Here is a 25,293-nt window from a genome sequence, read left to right on the forward strand (position 1 = left end):
ACACGTGTGTGTGAACATGTGATGACTGATGACCAAATGTCTGCGCAATCTTGCTCTTCTGCACAAATCTTTTTATTGTACAAAAGAAATCCTTCTATAGATAAAATACTGGTGAGCCAGCAAGGGTTGATCAACATCCTTTATTAAGACACTGTATCTCCTGCAGTTTACAGATGCAAATGTCATTCTCATACTGTTGTGCACTGGGAAAAAAAAATAGAGATTACATTTCATATGTAATTATGCGTCAACAAGCTTGCAGTGAACCCTTATTGATCATATCAGACACTCAAAACAAAGGTTTCAAACTCATTTGCTCGGTGGCCACATGCAGGTTAATTCCATCTTGAAAGCACCAATAACAGTACAATAGTTTTAAAATAACCACCACTCCAAATGTAGGACAATTTCATACAAATAGCTTTTCTAAAAACCTAAAGTTCAGAATTTCCAAAAGAAAAATGAGTGATTTAAAATGAGGCCACATGATTTCTGTAGCCTTCAACATACACATTCAAAATAAGTCATTTTTTCAAAATACTATTTTGATATGATTTTTACACTTTGCACAGCTGTATGTTTGACACACCTGATTGATAAATTATTGCATCCATCATTTAAAACATAAACACAAACCAACATATATTTTGTATATGTTTGGGTTTCTTGGATGTGAAGCTCAAATGGACTTTCTCTCAAAGTCTCTACTTGATGCCTTTTTCTTTCAACTCCTCTTTCACTCTGCTCAAGTAATCAGGGTCAGGATAGCCAAAGCTGTGGAAAAAGACATGTATCAGGATTAAATTAATACAAAGTCAAGCACTCTCAAAACAACTAGAACAGAAATAAGATCTTGTTCTGTACCATGCTGGTCCTCCTGAACGCGATGTCTTGTGGTGAATGTCGTTCCAGGTCACTTGGTTGTCTGCTCCAGTCGTTCTGGATGTTCCAACAGTGAAAATGAGCTTCTGGTCAAATGCTCGTTTTAGCAGATGCAGCACTTCTACGCCCTCTTTGTTGTCTGGGAGACATGCAGTTCTCATAAAGCCATAGTAGGGCTGTCCAGGGTTGGGGTGCTTCTCCTGTAAACAAAGGTAACAGAAATCTGAGGGATTAAAACACAATCTAAATAAACAAACATGCAATCTAATAAGGAATCTTACCGTTTGTCTTCCATCAGGAATACAATAGGTGATCTCAATAGTGCCACAGCCTGGGAATCCAGGGAGGGATTGAGGAAACGTTTCCCATGTCATGGTTCCTTCTGGCTGGTTTCCTTCAATCTTACCAAAGACCTCTCTGCAGACAGGACAGACAGGCCCCATGCTTTTCTCTGCCTGTTGCAGACATCCCTCACAAAATTCATGTTTGCACATCAGCTGTGTCTTCTTTGTAAACGTGTCCCTGCATATAGGACAGTAATCTTCCTCTTTGCTGTCTGCTGCTGCTGCTCCCTCTCCTGCAGCTGATTCAGTGATGTGGGAGCGATTGGCAGATCCACCAACCATCTCAAAATCATCTGTGCTCTTTTCAAGCTCGCTTCCACCATTCATTTTCTTCATCCAGACTTGGTTGGAGTTCATGGGTGACGTAGCCGTCTTCTGGTACAGACGAAGAAGAGCTCTCACGGCGTGGCTCTCCATGGAGATGTTTCCTCCAGCGTTGTTGTAGCAAGGTTTAACAATGACTTTCCCCTGAGCAGTGTCTCTTTCTTTGAAATCCACACTGAACTTTGCTTTAATGTCTTCTATTCTGTCACTGTAAGCAGCAGTCATCATCTTCCAGTAGCTCTCCTCCATGTTTAGACCTTCGTCAACGAGAGGGTCTGTGATGGTCATCTTAATCGTCAGCGATGGGTCTGAAGGTGTTCTGTCATAGTCGGCATCAGTAATGGGTGTGTGTGTTTGAGGCTCTGCTTTTAAGCAGTCACTTATAGCATCACAGCTCTCACTGGGCCCTAATGCAGTGACTTTTTCAGAGGATAAAGAGAGCAAGAGCTTTCTTTCTTTTTTCTTGATGATGTTGACCGCCTCGCTCCACTGATCTGGATCTACATACTTGAGAGGAACAACTGAGTTACTGAACTCTAATGACTGGACAAGGTTTATAAACTCAGAGAGAGCTTTTTGTGGGTCTCCATCTTGATCCACCGCTTCAAATGACACCGTCAAGTTTTCTGAAAATTTGGCTCTGTTTCTTTTCATTATCTGCTCAAGTTCCTCACTGTAAAGCTGGTTCAAATACCAGTACTGACTCACAGGAAGGACACAACTATTCTTGTTTTCTGCTGCAGTACAAACAGAACTACTCTCTGCTCCTGGTTGCCCCTGGGCGTCTGGTTGCCCCTGGACTGCCAGTAGCCCTTGGGTTCCTGGTTGCCCCTGGACTCCTGGTGGATTTTGCCCTTGCTGCAAAATCAAAATAGAATTATCAAGTCGATCAAAATGCTTTCATTTTAATTCATTTTTAAATCATTTACTGTCCAGTACATACTTCTGACAATGAACAAAGACTCACTGAAGCATCTTTTGATGGATCATTCAGAGTTGATGGTGTCAGGGAAATAGATGAGATGGTTACAGTATCTTTACTTTTTTTGCCTTTCAGAGTTTCTCCAGACAGCTTATTCAGCTGAGACACACCTTCAGAAGGAAACAAAGACAAAAGAAAAGAGAAGAAAAACGTTTCACAAAAGTACCAAAATGAATTGGGGTGACTGGTAAATGAGACAATATTAAAAAAGAAGCCGTACAGCACCTGGATCTGGTTTAAGCTTTACCAGAACTCTTCCATCTTCAAAGATCTTCACCACTGAGCAGTCTGTCTTTTTTTCGAATTTGTTGAACCAAGACTGGAGAAGCTGCTCAATACTTTTCTCCAGTTTCTGAGGTTTTTCAGAGTTCGACCAGATCAAAGAGAGAGTGAGCCACACCTCATCTTCATCCTGCAACCAAAATAAACCCAACATGAAAACATGGGAGTGACAATCTGCATCACTCAGTTCTCCTACTTTAAAAACACAATGCTGGTATGATAAATAAAATATTTGTTTGTCTTTCACTGTAAAAGATACTCAAGACAATATTATCACTAGGGGTGTCACATAATCACATTTATTGCGGTCAATTAAATGCTGCCATATTCACAGCATTATGTTTTTTGATTGCGTTAGTCTAGTTTTTAATCTCTTAACTTCACTGCTTCTGTATGTGATTTGCCTTTTCATAAAATATGTTTTATGCATTGGGCTTTATGTGCTTGAGTTGTCAGGGTGAAAAAAATTATGTTTGTGCTTGTTTAGCATCAGCTGATAGGCTCCCAAAGGGGAGGGGCGGAGATCACACATGAAAATGAAGCATGTTGTTGTTGGTCCAATGAACTGGGAATTTACATTTCAAAAACGCCCCGAGATAGTACATTGCAATGTTGAATAGTTTATTAACTATAAAGAACCGGATGCAGAGGAGGACACGTCCAAGGTCATATCAGTGTTGACACTGGAACCTAAACGAGTCACATGGAGGCTTTTGACAAAGAGAAAGAGGAAACTGAACACAGAGAAAAATAAAAACACTCAGATCTGTGGCTCTGGTCGTTCATGTGGCTGTTCCACGGGTTTGTCATTTCTTGAAGCAAACACATCCTGCCACAAGGAACACACTGCTTTAATCACAAGCAAGCAAACAAACAAACAAACAGAAAAGCTTTGACAGCGTCAGAATACTGTTAAATTGCAGAAAAATTCTTTTGAATCTCCTCAAATAATTCAACTTCAGTTTCATGCTTTCACTTTCTTTTACTCTTTACAGAAACACAGAGAGGCCTGCTGGAACCAGGACTGCTATAAAAAAATAACTCTTTCAATAATCTGGTAAACAATGATGCTACAATAAAGTATTTTCATTTATATTCTGCATTTTAGCAGAACTACTCTGTCTGTTTTCTCTCAAGCTGAAAGACAAAATTCATCTTCAGTTGTCATGATGTACCAAGTATTTCAAGTGAAATATGAATCAAGTGCTTGCTATCTATTCTTTCAACATTTTAAAAAGTTAATTTTGACTAAGTTTGAAAAAGTAGAAAACCCTTGAATGAGAATAGTTTCCTCCAACATGAACACACCCATTTACTTTCACTGCCATCTGAACAGATTTACCTGGATGTCTGATAAGTGGAGCAAAAAAAAAAAAAATCCAAATAAGACCATGTTTCACATTTAAAAACACTTAACAGTGACCACTAAATGGTTAAAAAAATTAAACCCTGACAATTGGTTCCCCCCCCCAAAAAAAAAAAAAAAAAAAAAAAAAAATCAAAAGGCCTGGGGGTTAGGGTAATGGATTTGGGATTAATGATTTTCAAGTTTGGTCAGAATCCCACATGAGATCACTACAAATGCTCATCAGATCAGTGGTTCCAGTAAGCATAATTCTCTTTTTTCTTTTATAAACTGTAATTTAAAAAAACGTACAAAATTAAAATACTAGTTCACATTAACCAGCTAAAAGATATATCAACAGTCAATAAATATTTAATAATATTTATAATATAATACATATTATATAATAATGCATTATAGAATCATTTATTAAATCCCACCCTTCTCCATGACCGAAGACTGTTTTTATTTTAGCCTCAGTTCACTTTCTCTTTCCAGAAACCCAGAGAGGCCTGCTGGAACAAGGCCCGCCCATAAAACCTGAGTAATCTGGTGGATTAATCATGTCACACTCACCCCAGCAGAGCCGTCCTGAGGCGGAGGCAATGTCTGAACAAGACATGAAAGTGACAACTTTGACATACAGATAAGAAATTTAACAAAATGTTGACATTTACAGATTTGAGAAGGCCGTGAAGGTTAAAATACAGAATATTACTCACGTCCATTGGCTCCTCTTCGTCCCTGGTTGCCATTTTGAAACTTCTTCCTTCAACAAGAAGAGCAAAACGCTGTTTAATCTCCGACTATAGAGGATCTATCATATCAGGAACACGGAGCAGGGTCGTCTGAAGCAGGTTTACGTGACGTTCACGCGCCTTCATTTGCTCTGACTTCAATCAACGCCACCACGACTTCTCAACACCGCCTGTAACTCCTCATTCTGCAGAGTTTGTCGCTATTTAAACAAGTAAATGTAAATGTGGGAAAGCCTCTGTGGCGCATTTTACTTACCGTCCTCAGCAGGCTGCTTCCTGATAAGTGAAAGCGAAAGTAAAGGGAGGGAGTCGAGTTAAACCGGCTGCAGCCACTCCTCACAACCCAGGGCTGTCAAACATGAGGTCCGTGGGCCAAAACCGGTCTTGGAAACCTGTTTTGTTTTGCTTTGTTTTTTTCCAACTAGCTAATGCTGCATGAGTATCCATAATGTAGTAAACAACATCTATTCTAACGATACTGAGTTTATAAACTTAATTTGCTTATGCATTATTACAAGTAACAACATACAAGGTTTTGAAACACAAATCTGGACACATGTTGCATCTTCATCCTGTTCAAGGTTCAAGGGGCACTTGAGCCAGTAAAGGCAGGGTGCAATTTCTGGGTCTCCAATTCATAGAGGAACACATGGACACCCAGGGAGAACATGCAAACACGACCTTCTCGAGATGAGGAGAGATCTATGAGCACTGCATTGCTGAATTCAGCTTCCTGTTCACCAAAGCAGGGCGTTGGAGACGATCCCAGCTCATGATGGGCGGGGGCAGAGTACACACTATACTTCAACTAGAAATGAATAAATTAAAGATGATCTTTTTATAAATTTCCATTCTGGTGGTTTGATACATTAGCTGACTGACACCAACAAAGAAAATGATTTGAATGTAAAGAAACGTAGTGTCAACATGGACACAAAAAAGTGCCCCAAAAAAAAAAGAATCATAAATTAAGTGAACTGAAAGACTTGAAAGACACAATTCCTGAGATGTGCAAAATCGGTTTATTTTTGTAGACATTTTTCAGCAAACATTATCCAATCTGCTCTCCAATCTTGACAAATATACACAAAATTAAACATACCAGAGATGAGGTGGAACAACGTCTTCACCATAAAAAAAGAACAAAAAAAATTTCTGTCTTTCAAAGGCACTGTCAAACACCTACATGTTAACCTGCTGTGAAACACATGAGCCTTGTGCTAAAAGACTTTTGTAAAACACAATCCTAAATACTGATATGGCCATAAATTCATGGGAAAAAAAAGGAATTTAAAAAACAGAATGTAAAACATGTTACTGCTCTCCAAAACAACATGCCTTCATACTAAAAACTTTCTGGAAACACGTACATGAAAACAAAGCAATAAACCCAAGATTTAAACAAACTTCATACTTTCTTGGTCTGTTTATCATTAACTTGCTGTAAATTGTCCTCAGAAGCAACCTTCAGTCAGCAGTCGCCTTTGTCCTTCTCTACTCTGATACTTTCTTTGGTGATCGCAATGAGGTGCAAAGATACATAGAACAGTGCAATCTGCTTCTACGGGGCGTGCTGATACAGAGAGCTGCGTGGATGCAGGTAAGGCTGGAACAGTGGCACCACGATACAAACAAGTGGAAAGGAGAAGGCATCTGTGTGAGCAGCAGCGGCGGCGGCGGCAAGTTGAGAGACCACATTTCCATCACAGGCCCTCTGCAAACCGAAGGATTATTCAGCTTCATCTCTCAGAGTGAACCTGAAACAAAGAAAAAAAATGTATGAGTAAACCTGAAAAATCAGAAATATCTCAGGCCCACATGTACCATTTGTGTAATACTCTTAATTTTTTTCCACATCTGAACGTCCACTCACCATTCTGTGACTCCAGAGGTCAGGTTCATCTCCCCCAACTCGATCTGCACCTGAGCAGCAACAGCATCAAGTCAGCGTCTCTATAGGCTGCAGCTCTGAGTCCTCAGTTTATTTTCAGGTGAAAGCATAATCTCCCGAAATCACTGTGAAGAACTAACCTGTCCAATCACGTCGCGGCTTCTGAACGAGGCGGAGTTGTTCTTCACCGATACACTCAGGCGCCTGAATCTGACCTCCTCCGCAGGCAAATCATACTCAAATCTTTAAAGATAATAAATACGACAAGGAAATGAGCACCAGAGACCGTCAGAGACACTGAAACCTGCACAGAACTGAAGATTCAGAACCGAACCTTTCATTGTACTCTGGGTTGAGATCTCTTTTCTTCACAGCGGTTTTCCTCTTAGTGGCCTTGCTTTTGTCTGGCAGCAGCATGATGGAGACGTAGCTGTCCACTCCGTCTTTACTTTGAGACAACAGGCCTCTGCGTGAAAACACAAAAAGCTCATTTTAAAAATAGAAAAAAACAAGTCTAACTCGTAACAGAACTCACATTACCCCGGTACTCTCTACTTCAAAGCAACGTTTTAAAACCAACAAGAATGCATTACTTCAATGAAACGAGGAAGAGTTATAATCACTGAAGCATCAGCTGTTGTCTCTATTTCACTAAACTCTTGTTTACTAACAAAGGAACATGTCATTATCACCGACAGTGTTATTCATCAACTAATCCAGCAGTGGCGAGCAAAGTACCACTAGAACTCTAACACGAAACTTATCAATGAGTCATGATCACATGATCAATAACCTGGACAGCTCTGCTATAGGTATTATTTATTTACAGGTTCATTTGCAATGTATGTAATGCCAGTTTATTCCTGCTGTCATCAATCACATCCTTGCATTTGTACATTTAACTTAAAGACATCAAACTGACATTTTTACCACACACACACACACACACACACACACACACACACACACACGCAGTCTCGTATTTCTATCCTTGTGGGGACCTTCCATTGACTCCCATTCATGTCTAGCCCCTAACCCTGACCCTTACCCTAACCCTAACCCACACCACAACAAAGCCTAACCCTAAAGAAATGTTTTTGCACTTTTACTTTTTTCAGTAACAACAACATGGTCAAGAAAACACTGTTTCTCCTACTTAGGACCGGAAAAAGGTCCCCACAAGGCACGTCGTTCCACGTTTTGCTATCCTTGTGGGGACATTTGGCCCCGACAAGGATAGAAATACGAGAACACACACACACACACACACACACACACACACACACACACACACACACACACACACACTTCTTTGTGTTTCACTTGACGGTTTTACTTGGCATCCACACACACCTGCAGGCATGAACGATGACAGTGAGCTTTCTCTCTTGCGCGGCGTGCGAGAGAGACAGCTTCACCTGGCCGTTTCCTGATCCAGAGGCCGCACAGGGCAGAGCTCCTGATTCAATCAGATCGGCCATTTTGGAATCCAGAATCTGTTGACAACCATCCAGAGTGAGGAGTGAGCGCCACTGAGCTGAAGGCGAAGAGCTAAAGCCCCTGACCGTCCTTCTTGCCCGTCACATGTAATCACCTTGAGTTCAGCCCTCAGCAGAAGCTGACTTTCAGGCGAGGCTCCGTCCAAATGAAACCACTGATCCAGGACCAGCTGCGGCGCTGAGAGCAGCTCCCAGACAGGAACCACCAGAGACCCCATCGGCTGGTCCCAGCCGCTGGACAGCTGCCAGGCAAAAGAGGGCGAGCATATATCATAAGAGATTCATGAAGGATAACTGCTAGAAAAAAATAAAAAATGTCTTGCCTTCACCACGAGCATCTGACGTTTAGGATCATGGACGAGGAAGTAGAAAGACTCGTTCCACTCAGGACTGGTGCTGCGGTCGCACAGCTGAGAAGGCATGATAGAACACATGGTATGGCTCTTGCTATCAAAAAGCCCTTCACCACTGAGAAAGGAGTGACATTAGGAGTCTCACTTTGGTTTTGTAAGTTGTTTCACCCAGAACTAGTTCAGCTCCGGCTTTGGGTTCTTTTCCACTCTTCTTCAGCTGTCCAGGAAAGAGGCAGATATTTCAGCTGCATGGTTCAGTACTTTGCAGGCCGTGTCAGTAAATGTGAATAAAGTGGAGGTAACTCACAGGTAAAGCATGTGCTGCCTGAATGTAGACAAAGAACAAAGCTGCAGAGGGGAGTGTTTTATTCTGAAAAGACTGGAGAGACTGCAGCTGCAGCACCTGTGGCATGAAGCACAGCGACTCAGGTAATGTTCCATGTTGGAATGTGACCATACAGCTTTGGAAAGGAGGCTGCATGTGACGTGCATGAAATAACTTAAGGCTGCAACATCGGGGCCCACCTGATCGAGTCTGTCTGAGCGAGATACTTTCGGAACCCACTCCAGGATCAAGTGAACACGGCCAGATTTCACGTCATTCAAAGTGTACCACTGCGACGGGAGCAGCAAAGGTTATTCATAATAAAAACAAGTGTTCAGAGTTCAGAAATCACAAGGTGACACTTTGGACTTCCCGGTTAATGACTAACCTGATCTGTGTACTGCGACCTGACGACCTCCTTCAGCTTAATGTTGAGCCTGTAAACAGAAGAAGAAACAGGTTAAAGAATCTTATTCATGTGGCACACTGTCCCAATTAAAGGATTACAACTATTTAATGCTGACTTCATATCAATGACAGTCAATAGATTATATTTCTCATTAAATTCTACTAAATGAAAATACAGATACATCTCAAAAAATACAATAAATTGTGAAGGTTGATTTTTTTTAATTAATTCAAACAGTAAAAATTATTTAAATGCTGAATGTATTATTTCATATTTTAAATTCTAACATTTTTTTTCTTATTTGAATTATAAGTGAACATTGAAAATAAAGTATGTCAAAGTATTTTACTTTTTTCATTTTTTTTATTGCTAATGACCAAATCAATTGAAGTTATTTTTTTAGAATCTGAAGCTTTTTAATCTATATTTTATGATTGCATAAATTACTGATGAAACAAATTTTAAATGCCACTGTAATTTATTTGGAGATGTCTCTGTATATTTCAGTTTTAATTCAACTATTAATCCACATTTCTATCGTCCAACAGAAATGAAAAATTAACAGGAATGAATAGATAATAAATGTGAATTCAAGCTGTATATTTTATTGACTTGAATAAAATCATTACTTTCTTTATTTTATTTTAAGTTGAGGCAAAAAATGCCACTAAATGACCAATTTATGAAGCATTAAAAGGATTGTTTTACATTGATTCCTTTGGTTCGTCAGAGATGTTTCTTTAATACCAGAAAGACCCTGCAGGACATTCACATATACTTTATACACACCTTCCTAAAAAGTCATCGGAGTCTAAATCCTTATCGAATGCTTCAAAATTGATGTCCTGGACGCTGTTCTCACGTAAAACAACCTGTTCAAAACAGCAAAAAGAAAAAAACAAATTTCACAGTTGCTTTTCGTATTTTTCACAATAAAAGAGTTTGAAGTGTTGAATATCAGGAAACATGTGTTCCTTTATTCTGAAACTGCATACCTCATACATTTCGTTCCATGTCGGGTTCAGATTCTCTTTGATCACGTGACTCTTGAATGAAACCCCTCCCACGTTGATCTTGACATAAGGGTCACTCTTGCCCTTCACCATTCCTCCCATCAGGTTGTCTTTTGCCACCAGATTCTGGGCCTCCAGGAGGTGAATCCTCAGCACCCCCTACAGGAGGACCAGCGCAATGACACATAAAAAAAACAGACTATCAATGCTTTATGCTGTTTATTATTAATGTTATAGTTAGAATGTGTAGCAGGATCCAGTATTATCATTAAATGCATCTGAGATGCATCATCTTTTATTCATGGGTTCATCTGGAAAGACAGCAGCATCCAGCAGAAGAATTTATGTCTGAATAAATGTAACAAAAAAAAAAAACCTTGATTCCTCTTGTTCATCATTTTCTAGGTATGATACTTGGTCTTAAGGTTTTGGTTATGTGACGCATGTGAGCCACATCCTGTCAGCAGCAACAGGATACAAACATTTCAAGCTCTGCTTGTCTCGCTGCTGATAACAGTGGAAAACAGGTCATCATGATAAATATAAAACCTTCGATTAGTGGACACAGTGACAACCCACAAAATAAAATAAACTGTGTGAACTAACTTCAAAATCTTGAACTTTTTGACGAATACTGTAGTTCTTTTAGACACCTGCATAGTGAATTATACACACCAGTGAGAGCCAGCATGACTGGATGGATAATTTGTCAAACAGTTGTTTCTTTCTTGAAGGTACAAAAAAATAAAGCAGATTTCTGAGACTTTGTTATGCTTGTTTTATCGTCGGCTGAGTTTAATTGTCAAACCAGACACAGACACATGTCCAGTTTTATTATGAATGAAGTGAATCGAGTCCTTCTTTTACAACATGGGGACCTTTCAGGCATTCAATAAACTTCTCATCAGATCCACTAAAAATAGCAGCATGAGCTGCGGGCAGAATTTCACATGACATTTTAAAACGAGAGGAAGAAGGACATGACTGGAAAAAAATGTGCTTTTGGTTATTGGAAACAAGCTGAAAACCTGCAGCACTTACGGTATTTTTAAATCCTCAAAGCAAATGGAGGAAAAAATACTTGATTTTTATTTGCTTAATCGTCTAATAAAATTTTAATTCACTGTTGCGACTGCCTAAAAGTGAAATAAATGATCGGGTTTATTTTTATGAATGTTCAACTGTTTGAATTCAAACAGTGAATTCAAACCCACGTCAACCGCGACACTGTTTTTAACTCTGCAGAACCAAACCCACCTCTTCACCGAAGTCCGGAGTCGGGGTCGTCTGTGGCGGTCTGGGGCTCTCTGTGACGTCTGCAGTGGGAAGTCCTGTCACTGTGGTGTGAGCAAGAGAGTCTACACCAGCACTACACACACACACACACACACAAGAAAAAAAGTCACAGCATTGTTATGTTACTTGTTGGTAATAAAGCCCTGCAGCGGTCGTCTTGTTGATGCGGTTCTAACCTCTCTGTGTGTATTTTCTGAGGTTCGAAGGCTCCTTTACCAGCTGCGCGCTGCTGTGAGGGATACTGATCTACATTTTGTGGCTCTTCCTCCTGCTGCAGAAACAACCTCAGATCACCAAGATGGAAACAGAGCATTAAGCCATAATAGCAGCTGACCGGCATGCGGTGTGACTCACGGCAGCAGCGGGGAGTGTCTTGAGAGCAGCGGCCGGTTCAGCAGACGCATCACTTCCTGAGACAGGATCTTCTGATGCCGCTAACCTGATAACACACGATGATCTTACAAAACATGACAGCCAGACTGAACTGCAATAGAGATGCATTATCTTTGCATTCACTCAACTCTGAGTAAACAAGCATAATTAAATATAATGATATTTCCGCCCTGTTTCTGCTTCATTTGGTATTCATGCTGTTTGTATTAAAACTACACTCTCAGGTACAACATATTCATGACTCACTCGTGTGTCGGCAGCTCTGAGCTGTTTTCCTCCTCATCAGCCGCTCTGAACGTCTCCTCAGGGGGAACAATCTTTTCTTCAGTCTTTGAAGCAGACGGCTGAGGGACCTCAGTCATCCTTGAGTTGAGAATCTGTCAAAAACAGCATTTATGATCATTTTCCTCTGTTTTATGTCTGTTGTACTGGCCCTGACCTCCTGAATTGATACATTTGCATACCTTGAGTTCGGCCCTCAGGAGAATCTCACTTTCAGGCAACGCTCCATCCAGATGCTTCCACTGATCCACCACGAGCTGCAGCTCAGAGAGCAGCTCTCTCACAGGAAGGACCAGCGATCCCATCGGCTGGTCCCACGCACTGGACAGCTGCAGGGGACGCCAGACATTTACTGTGTAGCAGTATGCGGAAAATATTGATCATCAGCACTTTGAGGCGATTTGTTTACCTTCAGTATGATCATCTCCTCTCTTGGGTCACGAACCAGAAAGTAGAAGGACTCGTTCCACTGAGGAGATCTGGAGCGATCGCAGACCTGGAAAAATAGACGAGGAGTTAGAATCAACAGCAAAAATATTGCATATCACTAAATAATTTCAACTAGTATTTGTAACAGTATGGAAAAGGGTCTGTTCATTTACTTTATTCATTTAGTCTTTCTGTTGTTTGTTTTACGTTCCACCACTGGGGGGAGTCAAAGTTAATATTTCAACTGAACAGCTTTTATTTTCTTTGTCAGAGTTTTCAATAAAAAGATGTGATTCAGTTGCTAAAACAGCTTCATAAAAATTCTGAAGCAGACATTCTCTTCTTATTTTATGTCTTATTTCCAGGAGTTAGAGCAGAACTGTTTGTGTAAGAACAGTAAGAACAACATAATGTATCACTGTGTGCAGCCATGACAGTACCAGAAGCTATTTTCACACTTTGCTCACAAAATAGCAAAATTAACATTAAATTCATGGCATAAGCATCATTCGCATAAGCGTGAAAACACACACACTGAAGACTGAGGAAATTGTGCCGCCAGGGAAGAAAGAAGGTTCTGCCAACATTAATCCAGATTTAGTCTCTAGATTGCACTTGGCCCATTTTTATTTGGCCAAAAAAAAAACCAAAAAAAACAACAGGTTGGTTATTTCAGATTTTGTCGAAAAAAATTTGCCTTCAGAATGTCTCGAGACTTGTGAGATGAAACTATGGGAAAAGTTAAAATTAGTCATTCTCTCTTAATCTTAATCTTTAAAGGTGAGCTTCTAAATTAGTGACTCTAAATTGAAGATGTAGGGATCAACATGTGTTAAACCTGTGATGGACTGGAGACTCATTCAATAGGAACTCTACATTTTGATGGTATTATCTGGGACCTGCTGAGGCCCTCGGGTATTCCATCAAGATAAAATGAGTGTAGAAGATGTGTGTTTTCTCCATGTTTCTTACCCACACCATACCTTGGTTTTATAGGTTGTGTTGCCAAAAACAATCTCAGCTGCGGCCTTGGGCTCCTTCCCACTTTTCTTAAACTAGACACAGAAACGCAGAACATCACACTGACAGTTTGTTCTCACTTTTTGGAATTATGGTTAGAAACTCATCATCAGCTAAACAAATGGAAAAGTCAGTTCAGGTCATTGTATTTAAAACAGTGACTGTTGTCTTATGTAGGAAGTAGTTTCCACTTTATGTCAGCAGACAGTATTTGAATCAACAGCTTCCTTCCTGACTCTGAGGTGACTTTAAGCCTGAGACTGCAAACTAATTATGGTGTTTCATCGCATTCATAATTACAAGGTACTCACAGGCAGTGAGTGCGCTCTGTCCAGATACAAAAACAGCAGAGCAGTGGAGGGAACAGCTTTATTCTTGTAGGACTGGAGAGCACTGAGCTGCATTACCTGCAGCAGAGAAACAAATGAACAACAGATCACAGCGACTCATCACTGATTAGGACGATGACGGAGGCAGATGATGTTCTAAACAGTGCCGATGGCCAAGACTTACGCAATATAAATCTTATTAGAATTCATATAATGAGAAAAGAACCATTAAGAGATGATCTAAGCCTCACTAACCTGGTCCAGAGGGTCACTGTGTGATACCACAGGAACCCACTCCAGGATGAGACGGACACGACCAGACTTCACATCATGAAGCGAATACCACTGAAACAGAGGGGTTCGCCCAGTCACTCACAGCTTTTCACACCACAGGAACACATTATCAGATATGATCTGCACAGAATTCCCACCTGGTCTGTGTACTGGGAGTGGATAACATCTGCCACACTGACTTTGAACCTGTAAAGCACAATAAAGAAATAAACTACATCAATCATATTTTATATATACAATTTATTTAACATGGAGCTTGTTCGGTCGTTCATTGATTCATTCAGTTTTTCTTTAAATTAGTGAGGTGATATGTCTAAAAATCCCGCTCTATGGAAACTGTGGCTAAAGACATGCGGGGTCTGGCAGGTGTTGAACCCTCCCATCCGTCCTCACCTGCCAAGAAAATCATCCTGATCCATGTCTTTATCAAACAGCTCCACTTCCACCTCCTGCCCTGACTGAGGCTGGAGCACCACCTGTGGGGGGATAAAGAAAGATTCAGTAAATTCACTACAGCATTGAATATTTCACCTCCACAAACTGCTCTTTTTACCTCATACATCTCATTCCAGACTGGGTTCAGGTTCTCCTTGATCACGCTGCTCTTAAACATGACCTCTCCGACTTTGAGCTTGGCGTAGGGGTCGCTCTTTCCCTTCATCATACCGCCCATCTTATTATCTTTGGCAACCAGATTCTGGGCCTCCAAAAGGACGATTCTCAGCAGCCCCTACAGAAATGGACATGTAACTATGAAAGATTTCTACTTGGTCAATCACGTTTACTATTTCACGCTGCTCTTCTGTAACCTTACCTCACTGGCAAAGTTTAGGTCAGGAGAAGTATGAGGAGGAAGCGATACGGCAGGGCTCGGTGGTTCCTCCACTTCCTCTTCGGCCACATCAGCAGCCGTTTCCTTCACATTCACATCTTCATTCAACGACACTGAAGGGACAATAGTCTCTACAGGAGGAGTGTCCACTGAACTGGACCTGGAAATACAATCAATACAATACAAGTCCAATTCCAAGAGATATGAAATACTGCAGAACATGAGCCTCACCTCAGCTCCGAGTCTGTCTCCTGTTTCCGCGGAGCAGAGGAAGGATCGGATATTGAAGAGACCTTAGACTTATCAGCGCCACCAGGGCACTTGCTGGGAATCAGCATCTGTAATTAGATTTATATGACTACTGTTGCACCATGTACATGATCATGACAGTCCTTAAGGAAGGAACTAGTATTAATGCTGCTCCAGCAATTCCCAGAACTAAGCGTCACTGAAATAAAACAGATCTGAGGCTAAACAGACAAAGTGTAACATACATCGGTTCACTCACTTCTAAACAACCGTGTGTGCAGATAGTGTAAACATGGACAATTCACATGCAGTGACGTCTCCTACCTTGAGTTCAGCCCTCATCAAAATCTGGCTCTCGGGTGAAGCTCCGTCCAGATGAAACCACTGGTCCAGGACCAGCTCTGGTTCAGACAGCAGCTCTTTAATGGGAACTATCAAGGAACCCATGGGCAGAGTCCAGCTGTGGGACAGCTGGACAAACAGAAATTTGACTGTCAGTGGAGGAATGTTTGTTGTAAAATATCTGATTACAGCAGAGTTCTAATTAAAAGCCCTTCTTAGTGGAGTTTCCATGTTCTACCTATGTGTGCATAGGGAAAATTTTATAAACTAGTGACGAGGCTGCCCTGTGGTTCTGTTGTTACTACTCTTGCCTTTGAGTCCAGGCCTGTGGGGCCTTTCTGCGTGGAGTTTGCATGCTCTCCTTTAGTGTGAATGACTGTTCATTAGCAGCCAAATTTAACAACAAAAACCAAATTAAAGTTGTTTGGTAGTCTTTTTCCATTTATAAGGCATGTTCTTCTATTTAACTCTGACTGTATTTCACTTTCACCTTGATGATAAGAATATCTTCTCTGGGATCAGAAACCAGGAAGCAGAATGCCTCGTTCCACTTGGGCGAAGTCGTTCGATCACACACCTGAAGAAGAGATGAAGCCAGTGTTAGTGAAAGGATGATGTGTCATATTTATTATTCCATTCTTGATGGATCAGAACACTCACTGTGGTTTTACGAGACATATCTCCAAGGATGATCTCAGCTCCCACTTTGGGCTCTTTTCCACTCTTCTTCACCTGTGGAAGCAAACAGGCAGATTCAAAAGTTAAGTGCTAATCTTTCCTCTGCTTAACTTGTAATCACATTATGTTCACAGCGGAATTAAGAGACTCACTGGGACGCCGTCTGCCTGCTCCACGTACACAAACAACAGGCCTGCAGAGGGAACCGTCTTGTTTTGAAAAGACTGTTTGGAGTAGAACTGAAGAACCTGAAGACACAAGAAAAACTGATTAATAACAAAAAAAAAAAAAAAAAAAAATCCAGCTCAAAGTGAACGTTATTATTCAATCTAATGTGAGAACACAGACCTGGTCTAGTCGGTCTGATTCTGAGACCGTTGGGACCCACTCCAGGACCAGGTGAAGTCGGCCTGATTTCACATCATTGAGAGTGTACCACTGAAAAAAAAATAATAATAAAAAGGAGAAAGCACTTTAATATTGTTGCATTCCCCCCAAAAAAACACAGCCACACATACATGTTTCAGTAAGCCATTTTAAAAACGACAATAAAGGAAAGCTACTGATCACCTGATCGGTGTACTGAGAATCAATGATGTCCTTCAGACTGATCTTCATCCTGTGCAGAGACAAATACAACATCAGGATGCAAAATCTTTTCAGAAAATCATTTCATTCACTCACAAATAATTACCTGCCCATAAAATCATCCTTCATGTCCATGTCTTTATCGAACACCTCCACATGGAGCTCTTGGCCTGGAAGTTGGGTTAATATCACCTGAAGGGAAAAGCCACACATTTATCCATCCATCCATCTTTATTCCACTTCATCTAACTTAAAGCTGCAGAAACTGGAGGTGAACCCAGATAACTACGGACCGAGGCAGTGTCCATTCTGGACAACTCACCAACAAAGAGAGACGAGACAGACAATCACATATTTATATTCACACCCACTGGTAATTTAAAATCACCAAATGACCTAAAAAAGTGTTTTGGACTGTCAGATAATAGCCACGCATGCACAAGAAGAACATGCAAACTCCACAAAGAAAGGAAACCAAGAACCAAGATCAGGCTTTGTGGCGAGAGTCTTCATCACTTCATTACAGTCCAACCAAAAACACCTGCAACCTCAAATTATAGAGTCAACAGTCATTTTTCTTTACCTCATACATCTCGTTCCAAGTGGGGTTGAGGTTGGCCTTGCGCACGTGGCTTGTGAATGTTTCACCCCCGATATTAATCTTCACATAGGGGTCGCTCTTCCCCTTCACCATGCCTCCCATCAGGTTATCTTTAGGAACAAGGTTCTGACCTGCCAGCAAGTGGATTCTAAGCAGACCCTGGAAAATGATCAAGATTCAAATTAAAAAACCAAATGAATGCAAATGATTAAGACTTTTTTATTTGTTTTAGATTAAAAACAAATGAGCGCATCAGCGACCAATACCTCTGTAGCAAAGCTCGGATGAGGAGACGCCTTCTGCGGCAGCTGTGCGGACGACCCAGCTGCCAGATTAGATGACGCATCTGATACAATATGTTCCTCATCCAACCACAGAACCTTTGTTGGGAGTGTAAAAAAATTAGAAAGACACTCAAGGAAATGAAGATATATAAAACAATTGTAACCTGGTTATACCATAATATAAGTCTACAGTGAGTAATAAATAATGAAGACACGAGATGCCTATGCTGTTATCAGTAAATGAAAAATACATAAAACTGAACAGAACAGAACTAGAATGTTCATGATGTAACTAATAGCTGAAGACAGTGCGGCTGATTGTTCATATTATTTCCAAACATGGCACATTGCAGTGTGGGAACAGTGAATGAACTGTGCTGCCATTCACCCTGAGAACAGCGTTGATGTAGATGCGGCTGGCTGGTCCAGAGTTCTCCAGCTGGAACCACTGGTCCAGAGACAGGTTAGAGTTGGACAGCAGACGGGACAGAGGGATGGTCAGGCTGCCCAGCGACTGGACGCGGTCCGCGTCTTTCACCTGATGGAGGATTACAGCATTTTCAAATAAGCAGCCCACCGAGGTCTGTTTGTTCTGCAGCGTTGTTATTAAAAGCCGATACCTGAATATCTATGTCCTGTTTGTTCGGGTCTTGGATGAAAAAGGTAAAAGCGTCCTCCCACTCTGGATTGACAGTTGTGTAACAGGTCTAAAAATAAAAACAACCCAGCCCCATGTGAAAAAAGAAATCAATGAAAGACAATCTGAGGGGAAGATTTCTCTCTCTTCCAGCAGATATACCTTGCTCTCTCTTGTGATGTCCTGCACGGACAACTGCACCATGGGATTGGGCTCTTTGTTCCCCTTCTTCATCTGAAAGACACAGTGAGGCGTGTGAACGGGGACATTTTGTAACCAGGAGCAGGGAAATAAATAGACTTATCTGCTTTCCTAGAAACACGTGGCTGACATGAATAATAGTGTGTATGCGGTTACCATAGCAACGCACAAATAACTGGCAAGAAGTACCACAACGACCACGAGGCAAACGAGGAACTATTAATCTACAGAGACAGTTGACTTTGTGGAGTCAGTCCCCCGCCGTTCTGCTTTCACTGCACCATGGCAGCCGAAGCTGGCAGAGCGGCGTGCGCGTTCAGAAGCCCCAGATAAAGTTAGCCGCACGCGTTCACAGTGATTGAGGTCGGGGACTGAAGGCACAAATATGTGGTATGTGAGACAGTTGGCAGTTGCAGTTCTGCCCCAGCTTAACCACACGCAGGAAGCAGCTCCGAGCGAAGCACGACTGCGGGCAGAGAGGGTAGAGGTATTTGACTCACAGGAAGTGCCTCAGCCTTATCCAGATATACCACCAAGATGGCTGAAGACGGCGGATCGGCCGTCTTGCTTGTGACGCTCTCATTCCTCTTCAGGATCTAGGCATAGATCAATACATGAATAAATAATAATCATTTTTTTAAGTGCTATGGACACTGCCAAATGCTGCATAAAATACATAATAATTTTAAAAACTCTGAGAAATGTATTGAAAGTTCAAATGAGATGATCAAACCTGCTCCAGTCGATCAGTATTAGGCAGCAAGGCCAACCACTCCAGTCTGAAATGAACCCGTCCAGTGGGGGTGTCTTTCAAGGTGAACCACTAGAAAGAGAGAAAAATGAGCAATATAGCATGTGAGGAAGTGAGCAACAAGCACAGGAAAAGTGACTCAGTATGTAAAAATTGTTCTTCAGACTACTTTTTTTACTACTCTTTTATTTTTTCTTTTCATCACTTGTCATTTATGTTGTGGTTTGCATAGAAATATACACCAAAAGAAGTGCCATTGTGTGTGCAAACGTTTGATTTTCATAACTCAAAAAAGAATGGAAAATGTGAAGAATCTCAGTGGAAAGATAGAATAGCTGTTTTACTTTCATTACATACTTTTGTTTAACTTATTGTTTGTTTTTTCAGATCTCAGCCAGAAGGTCAGAGCACATTTTTTAAGTCCAAGTTCATTTTTAAATGCAAAAGACAACACTAATTATGAACCAGACTTGGAGTCCCTCCAAAACGTGGGTGACCTACATTCCCTGAATATCTTTTGAGGAGACACACAGATAAGTATTCAGTGATGCCACTGCTCTGAAAAGCGTTATGTTCCCTGGAAAATCTTGTTTCTGGGATGTACTGTATGAATAAAGTTGATCAACATTAATCGCTTCAATCAGTTTCAGAAAACTATAGTGAGGAAAATGTTGGATTTCATCCAGTTTTGGACAAAATTCCACAGTTTAAAGGAGCAGTCATGCAGCAGAAGTCATTCCACAAAAGCGTGCAATCATATGGCATCGTTCCATGAACAAAGTGGAATTTTTTTGTCAACATTGATGCAATAAAGCACATGACTTTGACTTAAAAGGTAATGCACAAAGTGCTAAACATAACTAGAATGATTCACTTACATCGTCAACAACGATGGATTTCTTCACAATGCCCAAATCCAGTTTGGTCCTGAGAGAGGAAGGAAACGAAACAAAATTACTAACAGATACAGCGGAGTAAATATAGTACTGAAAACAAAAGGACAGAAAACACGACCAGCACTGTAACTCTTCCCTTTGTTTGTGAAAAGTGACAAATGAACGGTGGAAAGTGAAATCGGGACATTCAACAGAGACGTGAATTATGCGTCTGTACCTGCCCAGGAAATCATCCTGGTCTGGGTCTTTGTCATATACCTCCACCTCCAACTCTTGACCAGGCACTTCATGGACTATAACCTGATGTACAGGACACACATAAGGACATGAGGACTGACACAGAGTCGTGTATGGAAGCTGGTCGCAGGCTGATGAAGGGAGGCGGAGCTCTTTGATTCCTTCAGTATTATAGGAAGTGAAATGATGGATTTGAATGCCTCAATGGAAAACAGACTCAATCACTGTGTGGAGGTATGGCACAAGCCTCCAGCTTTCAAAGGCGCCTCCCTTTGCCTCACCTCGTACACCTCCGCCCACTTGGGAGAGTCTGTGTTATCCACATGCCGAGAGGTGAAGGTCTGAGGGCCCACCCTCAGTATGGCATAGGGGTCAGACAGGCCAGCCATGACCCCTTTCACGTAGCTGTCCTTAGCTGCCAGGCTCTGCGCTTCCAGGAGATGAATACGCACAACACCCTGACAAAGAAAGACGGGGTAAGACACCACTGTTTCCTCATATGGGGTGTGATTATCAGTCTGGGTCTGCTGGTGCATATGAAGGTTTCTACCCTCGGCAAGGGAGAGCGAAGGTGGGCGACATGCAAGCCAGGAACCAAGGGGACCACCAGGCGGTTGGGAAGAACCAAGAAGGAGGCAATGGCGTCCATAATCATGCTGTCTGACATGACACTGCAAAACACACAGGACACAGGATGTACATTGAAACCCCTTCAGTAACAGAGCAACAGGGTTTATGTTTATTGTTTATCATCCTCACTTCAAGCCAGGGATGTCCAACAGATTAGTCAGTCCTGTCCAATTGATGTCCAGTTTCTGGGAAGAGAGAAGGCAGGAAATATGTCCAGTAAAATCAATCAGGGTCGATGAGAAGTCATTAGCACACAGCTGTACACTGATGGGGGGGTTGATGGTGCACCGAGAAGAAAGAACAAATCAAGAGTGAGTGCAAGAACGTACAGGCCGACGGATGAAAAACATGGTGACTGCACCCACGATGGGCACGTCTCCAATCAGTGGCTCCAGGATCACCCGCATCATTCCGTGCAGCTGATGACAGAGAGACGAGAGCACGTCTGTGAAATTATTGCTTAAGATAAAGCCGTAGTTAATCTCAAACCGAACACTCCTTCTAGTTATGGTCGTTTGCAATAAATGCCGTTGCATAATTTGGCAACACAAGGGTTTTAGAGCCAGATGAGAGAACACACCTGTATTCCTTTGACTCCGGCTTTACAGAAGTACCTCTTCACTTCAACATTGATTTCTACATTGCCAACATAGCTGAGGATGCACAAATGGAAATATTACTGATAATGAAGGATTTCTAAAAGTTAAAATGTATAACTAACAAAAGCAGAAGCTAAAAAGCCACCTGATATAGAGGTCGAGCAGGACCTGTCCTTTGTCGTTCTCTGTGTGAGCCTTGATCCCGACAACCTTCATGGCCTGAAACACACACAAAGCTTCATTGATTGGAACGATGTGAAATACGGTTGTTAACTATGAGGACAATCACAGCGACGTCACGGTGCAGCTTTACTATCTGCCATCACCTTGTCTCCCATGTCCACCTTGGTGAAGCTGAGGGTCTGGAGGTGGGAGCTGGAGGCTCTGATGGATGGAGCGATCGTTTCCACCAGGAGCTTCTCCAGGTACTGGCCAACAAAGGGCCACACCTGCTGCAAGACCTGGTGAGTCAGGCATGGACATGGGTTTAGATGCTTTCATGTGTAATAAAAATAACATTCAATGTTTCCCTTTCAAGATTGCCACAAAAAACGGCCGCTTGAAGTTAATGTTTCAGCAACATGGTAACAAAGCTCTCTGTCAGACGCCTTGGTTTCGTTCAGGGAAAACAAAGGAACGACAGAGACAGCTGGAGCCAGTTGAGCCCCCGCAGCTGTTGGTCTTATTTGGGTCTTTGCATGCTGTCGGACACACACATGAAGTCTGTGCTACTCGTGTAGCAGCGTCCCACTTTCTACAGTGCAGCGTGGCTGCTTCATACATTAGTTTGGCCATCGATCAAATCACACTGGAAAAGAATCTTAAAGTAGAGGCCTTGTCTGTTTGTGCCTTTCTGTGACTGTAAAAAAAAGAAAAAGCCCAGAGCATTGGTGAGGAGTGAGTCATCAGCTGTCTGCTTCTGTGGCTGCTGAAGCCTGAAGAACGAGGATATCTGCTGACCGCACTTTGAGTACCCAATCTCAGACTCTCCTTTGTCTGCTCTGTGACGCTCACATCATGTGGCCCTGCAAGTATGAGGACTTTTATGTCTGTGTGTCCATATTAGTGGTTTAGCTTCTCTGAGCTGCAGGAGCAAAGGAAGACGGGGAGGGACCACAGCTGCAGTTTTATTTAGTTTTGTGAGCCCAAGCAGCTCCTCCTCCTTCCTGTCAGCCTGTAATGAAATGGAAATGTTGAGAGCGTTGATTGGCACTGGGCCTGCTCTCTGCAGTAGTGGCAGCCCTTCTGGAGGCGGGGCCTTTCTGGAACATGGCAGCAGCAGCAGCAGCCACGGCCATCTATCTGCTAACACCAGCTGCTAACTTCGCACACACCAACAAGTGTCCATCACCACAACAGCTGGGATAATGAATAGACAAATGTTTGTTTGTTGAGTTAGAACGGGAACGGATAGTCATACAATGAAGAATGGAAGCAAAGTTTACCTTATTCAGCCATTCAACCTTCTCTACCTCTGGGAAGTTGACCTGAAGGAAACAAACACAATGCAGACACATTGTCTTAAAGTGTATAAGGCATTATAAACACACAACACACGGAAATGATGCAGCCTTAGATCCATCAATAACATGGCTGATATCGTAAAAGTAAATGCTTATAAAATCAGTTTCTCATCAATTTTTCACGTGAGATAATAGGATTGGGTAACACTTTATTTGAAGCCCCCTGTATAACACAAGTACATTTATAAAGCATTATAATGCCATTATAACACGTGTAGCTATAGTTATAAACATTCACAGATGATCACAATACCAGGACCTAACCCTGACCCTAACCCTAATCCTATGCTGTATAGTGCTGTATAGTGAGTTATAAAGCATTGTGATCATGTATGAGTGTTTATAACTACTTATAATGTGTCACACCGGGTGCTTAAAGTAAAGTGTTACCTAGGATTGCAATTTAAGTGCTTATTGCAAAGTCTTATCCATGGTCATATCTAGGAAAACCTTTTCAAACATGTGCACAATATGGTGGCGTCCCTGTTTTGCCAGGAACAGTCTAGTTATGCATGCAACCTCTGAAATTACTCAGGGAAAGAGGAACCCACAGGAAGCTGATTTGGGTGTGGCCCGGTGTTCTGAGTCAAAACACTCCAATGTGGGCTGCAGCATTTCCATTTTACCTGCTTTCACTTTGAGGATTTCTTTTTTTGCATAACTATTCTTCTTACTCATTTTCCGGCCAACGTTGGCAAGTTTGCACCTCCTTGAACCTTTTAGTGTTTTACTAGTTGCTCCTTTACATTAAAGCACTTATTTGTGCGCTTTGAAAACTCATGCATATGCAGAAAGTAACTTTTATAAATGTGCATGTGGAAATGTTGGAGGGATAAAGCAAAGCAAAACTGCAGAAAAACGCACGTGCTTCACCGAGTAGTTTATAAAGAGTATATTATAGAACAGTGTAAGATAGAATATTTTATTGAAGCAAATAAAGGCTGAGTTGGGATGGGAATAATCTCCGTTACATCCTGTTGAGGTTGTCCAGTATGGCTCACTGCAGGACGCTGGGTGGATGCAGCTCGGGGTTATTCAAGGTCAAAATAGGCCTGAATAGAGACGACAGCAGCAGGGGGGGCATTCAGCCGTGCGGTCGCCCCTTATCTTACCCACGCAGGGAGATCTCGCTTGATCCTGGAGCCTCTGGAGAACGCCTGCTCCTCCTCGCTGCTCAGCAGCTGGATGGCCGACTTGAGGCGCGCCTCCTTGGCCTCTCGGGCGTGTTTCCACCCGGTGTACACCATCATCCCGAACACCAGCAGGCTGGTGCTGACCCGGTAATAACCGGCCAGGTAGACGGGGAGCAGGGCGCCCAGGCATTTGCCGAAGGTCCAGAGCACGGCCACGGCGCTGATGCCCCGGGGCGCTGCGGACTGTGCGGGCGGTGCGGGCGGTGCGGGCTGCGCCTCCCCGCTGCTCACTGCCTTCTTCTCCGCCTCTCCTGCCTTCGGCTCGCTCGGATCCGACTTTTCGTCCTGCATGGCGTCAACCTTCCCCGGATAGATACTCAGCTCTGAACTACGGGTGTGTTCTCTTCTTCACGGTTAACTTCTAGCAGTGCACGTCCAGCGCGCGAGGCGTACCTGAGCCGTGTCCGTACCGCGTCTCACCGCATCTCGCGCTTACAAAACGTACCGATAATCGACGCACTGAACGAAAATAAAACCAAAAAAAAAACCCCCCCACTGGTTCAGGAGAGGAGTCCGCCAGTCGTCTTGCCCCTCAGCCCAGTCCCGTTAGCCGGATGAAAACACGCCCACTGGAGCAAAAAAAGAGAAATCATCCTCCAGTC

General features: G+C 42.3%; 2 protein-coding genes across 2 annotated transcripts; both read right to left on the reverse strand.

Annotated features, from left to right (window-relative positions):
- Positions 1-124: 124 nt before the first annotated feature.
- LOC115387900 (uncharacterized) lies at positions 125-5,214 on the reverse strand. The gene is made up of 8 exons (XM_030090797.1): positions 5,174-5,214; positions 4,882-4,928; positions 4,736-4,768; positions 2,758-2,944; positions 2,518-2,642; positions 1,164-2,408; positions 865-1,082; positions 125-774 (listed from the first exon to the last, which is right to left on the reverse strand). The coding sequence occupies exons 2-8, from the start codon at positions 4,912-4,914 to the stop codon at positions 705-707; spliced, it is 1,911 nt and encodes a 636-aa protein (XP_029946657.1). The 5' UTR covers positions 4,915-4,928; positions 5,174-5,214; the 3' UTR covers positions 125-704.
- A 706-nt stretch (positions 5,215-5,920) lies between these two features.
- On the reverse strand, positions 5,921-25,165 carry LOC115387898 (extended synaptotagmin-1-like). Its single transcript, XM_030090795.1, has 52 exons — positions 24,611-25,165; positions 23,421-23,462; positions 22,302-22,436; positions 22,121-22,194; positions 21,957-22,029; positions 21,706-21,795; positions 21,506-21,561; positions 21,297-21,417; positions 21,028-21,204; positions 20,727-20,809; positions 20,492-20,540; positions 19,596-19,685; positions 19,363-19,458; positions 18,824-18,895; positions 18,645-18,731; positions 18,413-18,562; positions 18,007-18,120; positions 17,723-17,899; positions 17,246-17,331; positions 17,122-17,170; positions 16,900-16,989; positions 16,704-16,799; positions 16,534-16,605; positions 16,364-16,450; positions 15,856-16,002; positions 15,514-15,620; positions 15,265-15,442; positions 15,004-15,180; positions 14,844-14,926; positions 14,588-14,636; positions 14,412-14,501; positions 14,139-14,234; positions 13,791-13,862; positions 12,788-12,874; positions 12,561-12,707; positions 12,343-12,473; positions 12,058-12,142; positions 11,880-11,974; positions 11,665-11,776; positions 10,390-10,566; positions 10,184-10,266; positions 9,374-9,422; positions 9,186-9,275; positions 8,968-9,063; positions 8,806-8,877; positions 8,631-8,717; positions 8,403-8,549; positions 8,162-8,304; positions 7,143-7,274; positions 6,949-7,051; positions 6,791-6,840; positions 5,921-6,674 (listed from the first exon to the last, which is right to left on the reverse strand). The coding sequence occupies exons 1-52, from the start codon at positions 24,980-24,982 to the stop codon at positions 6,647-6,649; spliced, it is 5,451 nt and encodes a 1,816-aa protein (XP_029946655.1). The 5' UTR covers positions 24,983-25,165; the 3' UTR covers positions 5,921-6,646.
- Positions 25,166-25,293: the final 128 nt, after the last annotated feature.

The sequence above is a fragment of the Salarias fasciatus genome, chromosome 5 (genome assembly GCF_902148845.1).
Source record: "Salarias fasciatus chromosome 5, fSalaFa1.1, whole genome shotgun sequence".
Taxonomy (NCBI): domain Eukaryota; kingdom Metazoa; phylum Chordata; class Actinopteri; order Blenniiformes; family Blenniidae; genus Salarias; species Salarias fasciatus.

Coding starts and splice junctions, on each gene's coding strand:
- LOC115387898 (XM_030090795.1), bottom strand. CDS start 24,982: ATGCAGGACGAAAAGTCGGATCCGAGCGAGCCGAAGGCAGGAGAGGCG. Junction 22,030..22,120: donor CTGCTCGACCTCTATATCAG/GTGGCTTTTTAG, acceptor GTGCATCCTCAG/CTATGTTGGCAATGTAGAAA. Junction 14,502..14,587: donor ACTCCCAGTACACAGACCAG/GTGGGAATTCTG, acceptor CCTCTGTTTCAG/TGGTATTCGCTTCATGATGT.
- LOC115387900 (XM_030090797.1), bottom strand. CDS start 4,914: ATGGCAACCAGGGACGAAGAGGAGCCAATGGAC. Junction 2,945..4,735: donor CTCAGGACGGCTCTGCTGGG/GTGAGTGTGACA, acceptor TTTTGGTTGCAG/GATGAAGATGAGGTGTGGCT. Junction 1,083..1,163: donor TTCCTGATGGAAGACAAACG/GTAAGATTCCTT, acceptor CTTTGTTTACAG/GAGAAGCACCCCAACCCTGG.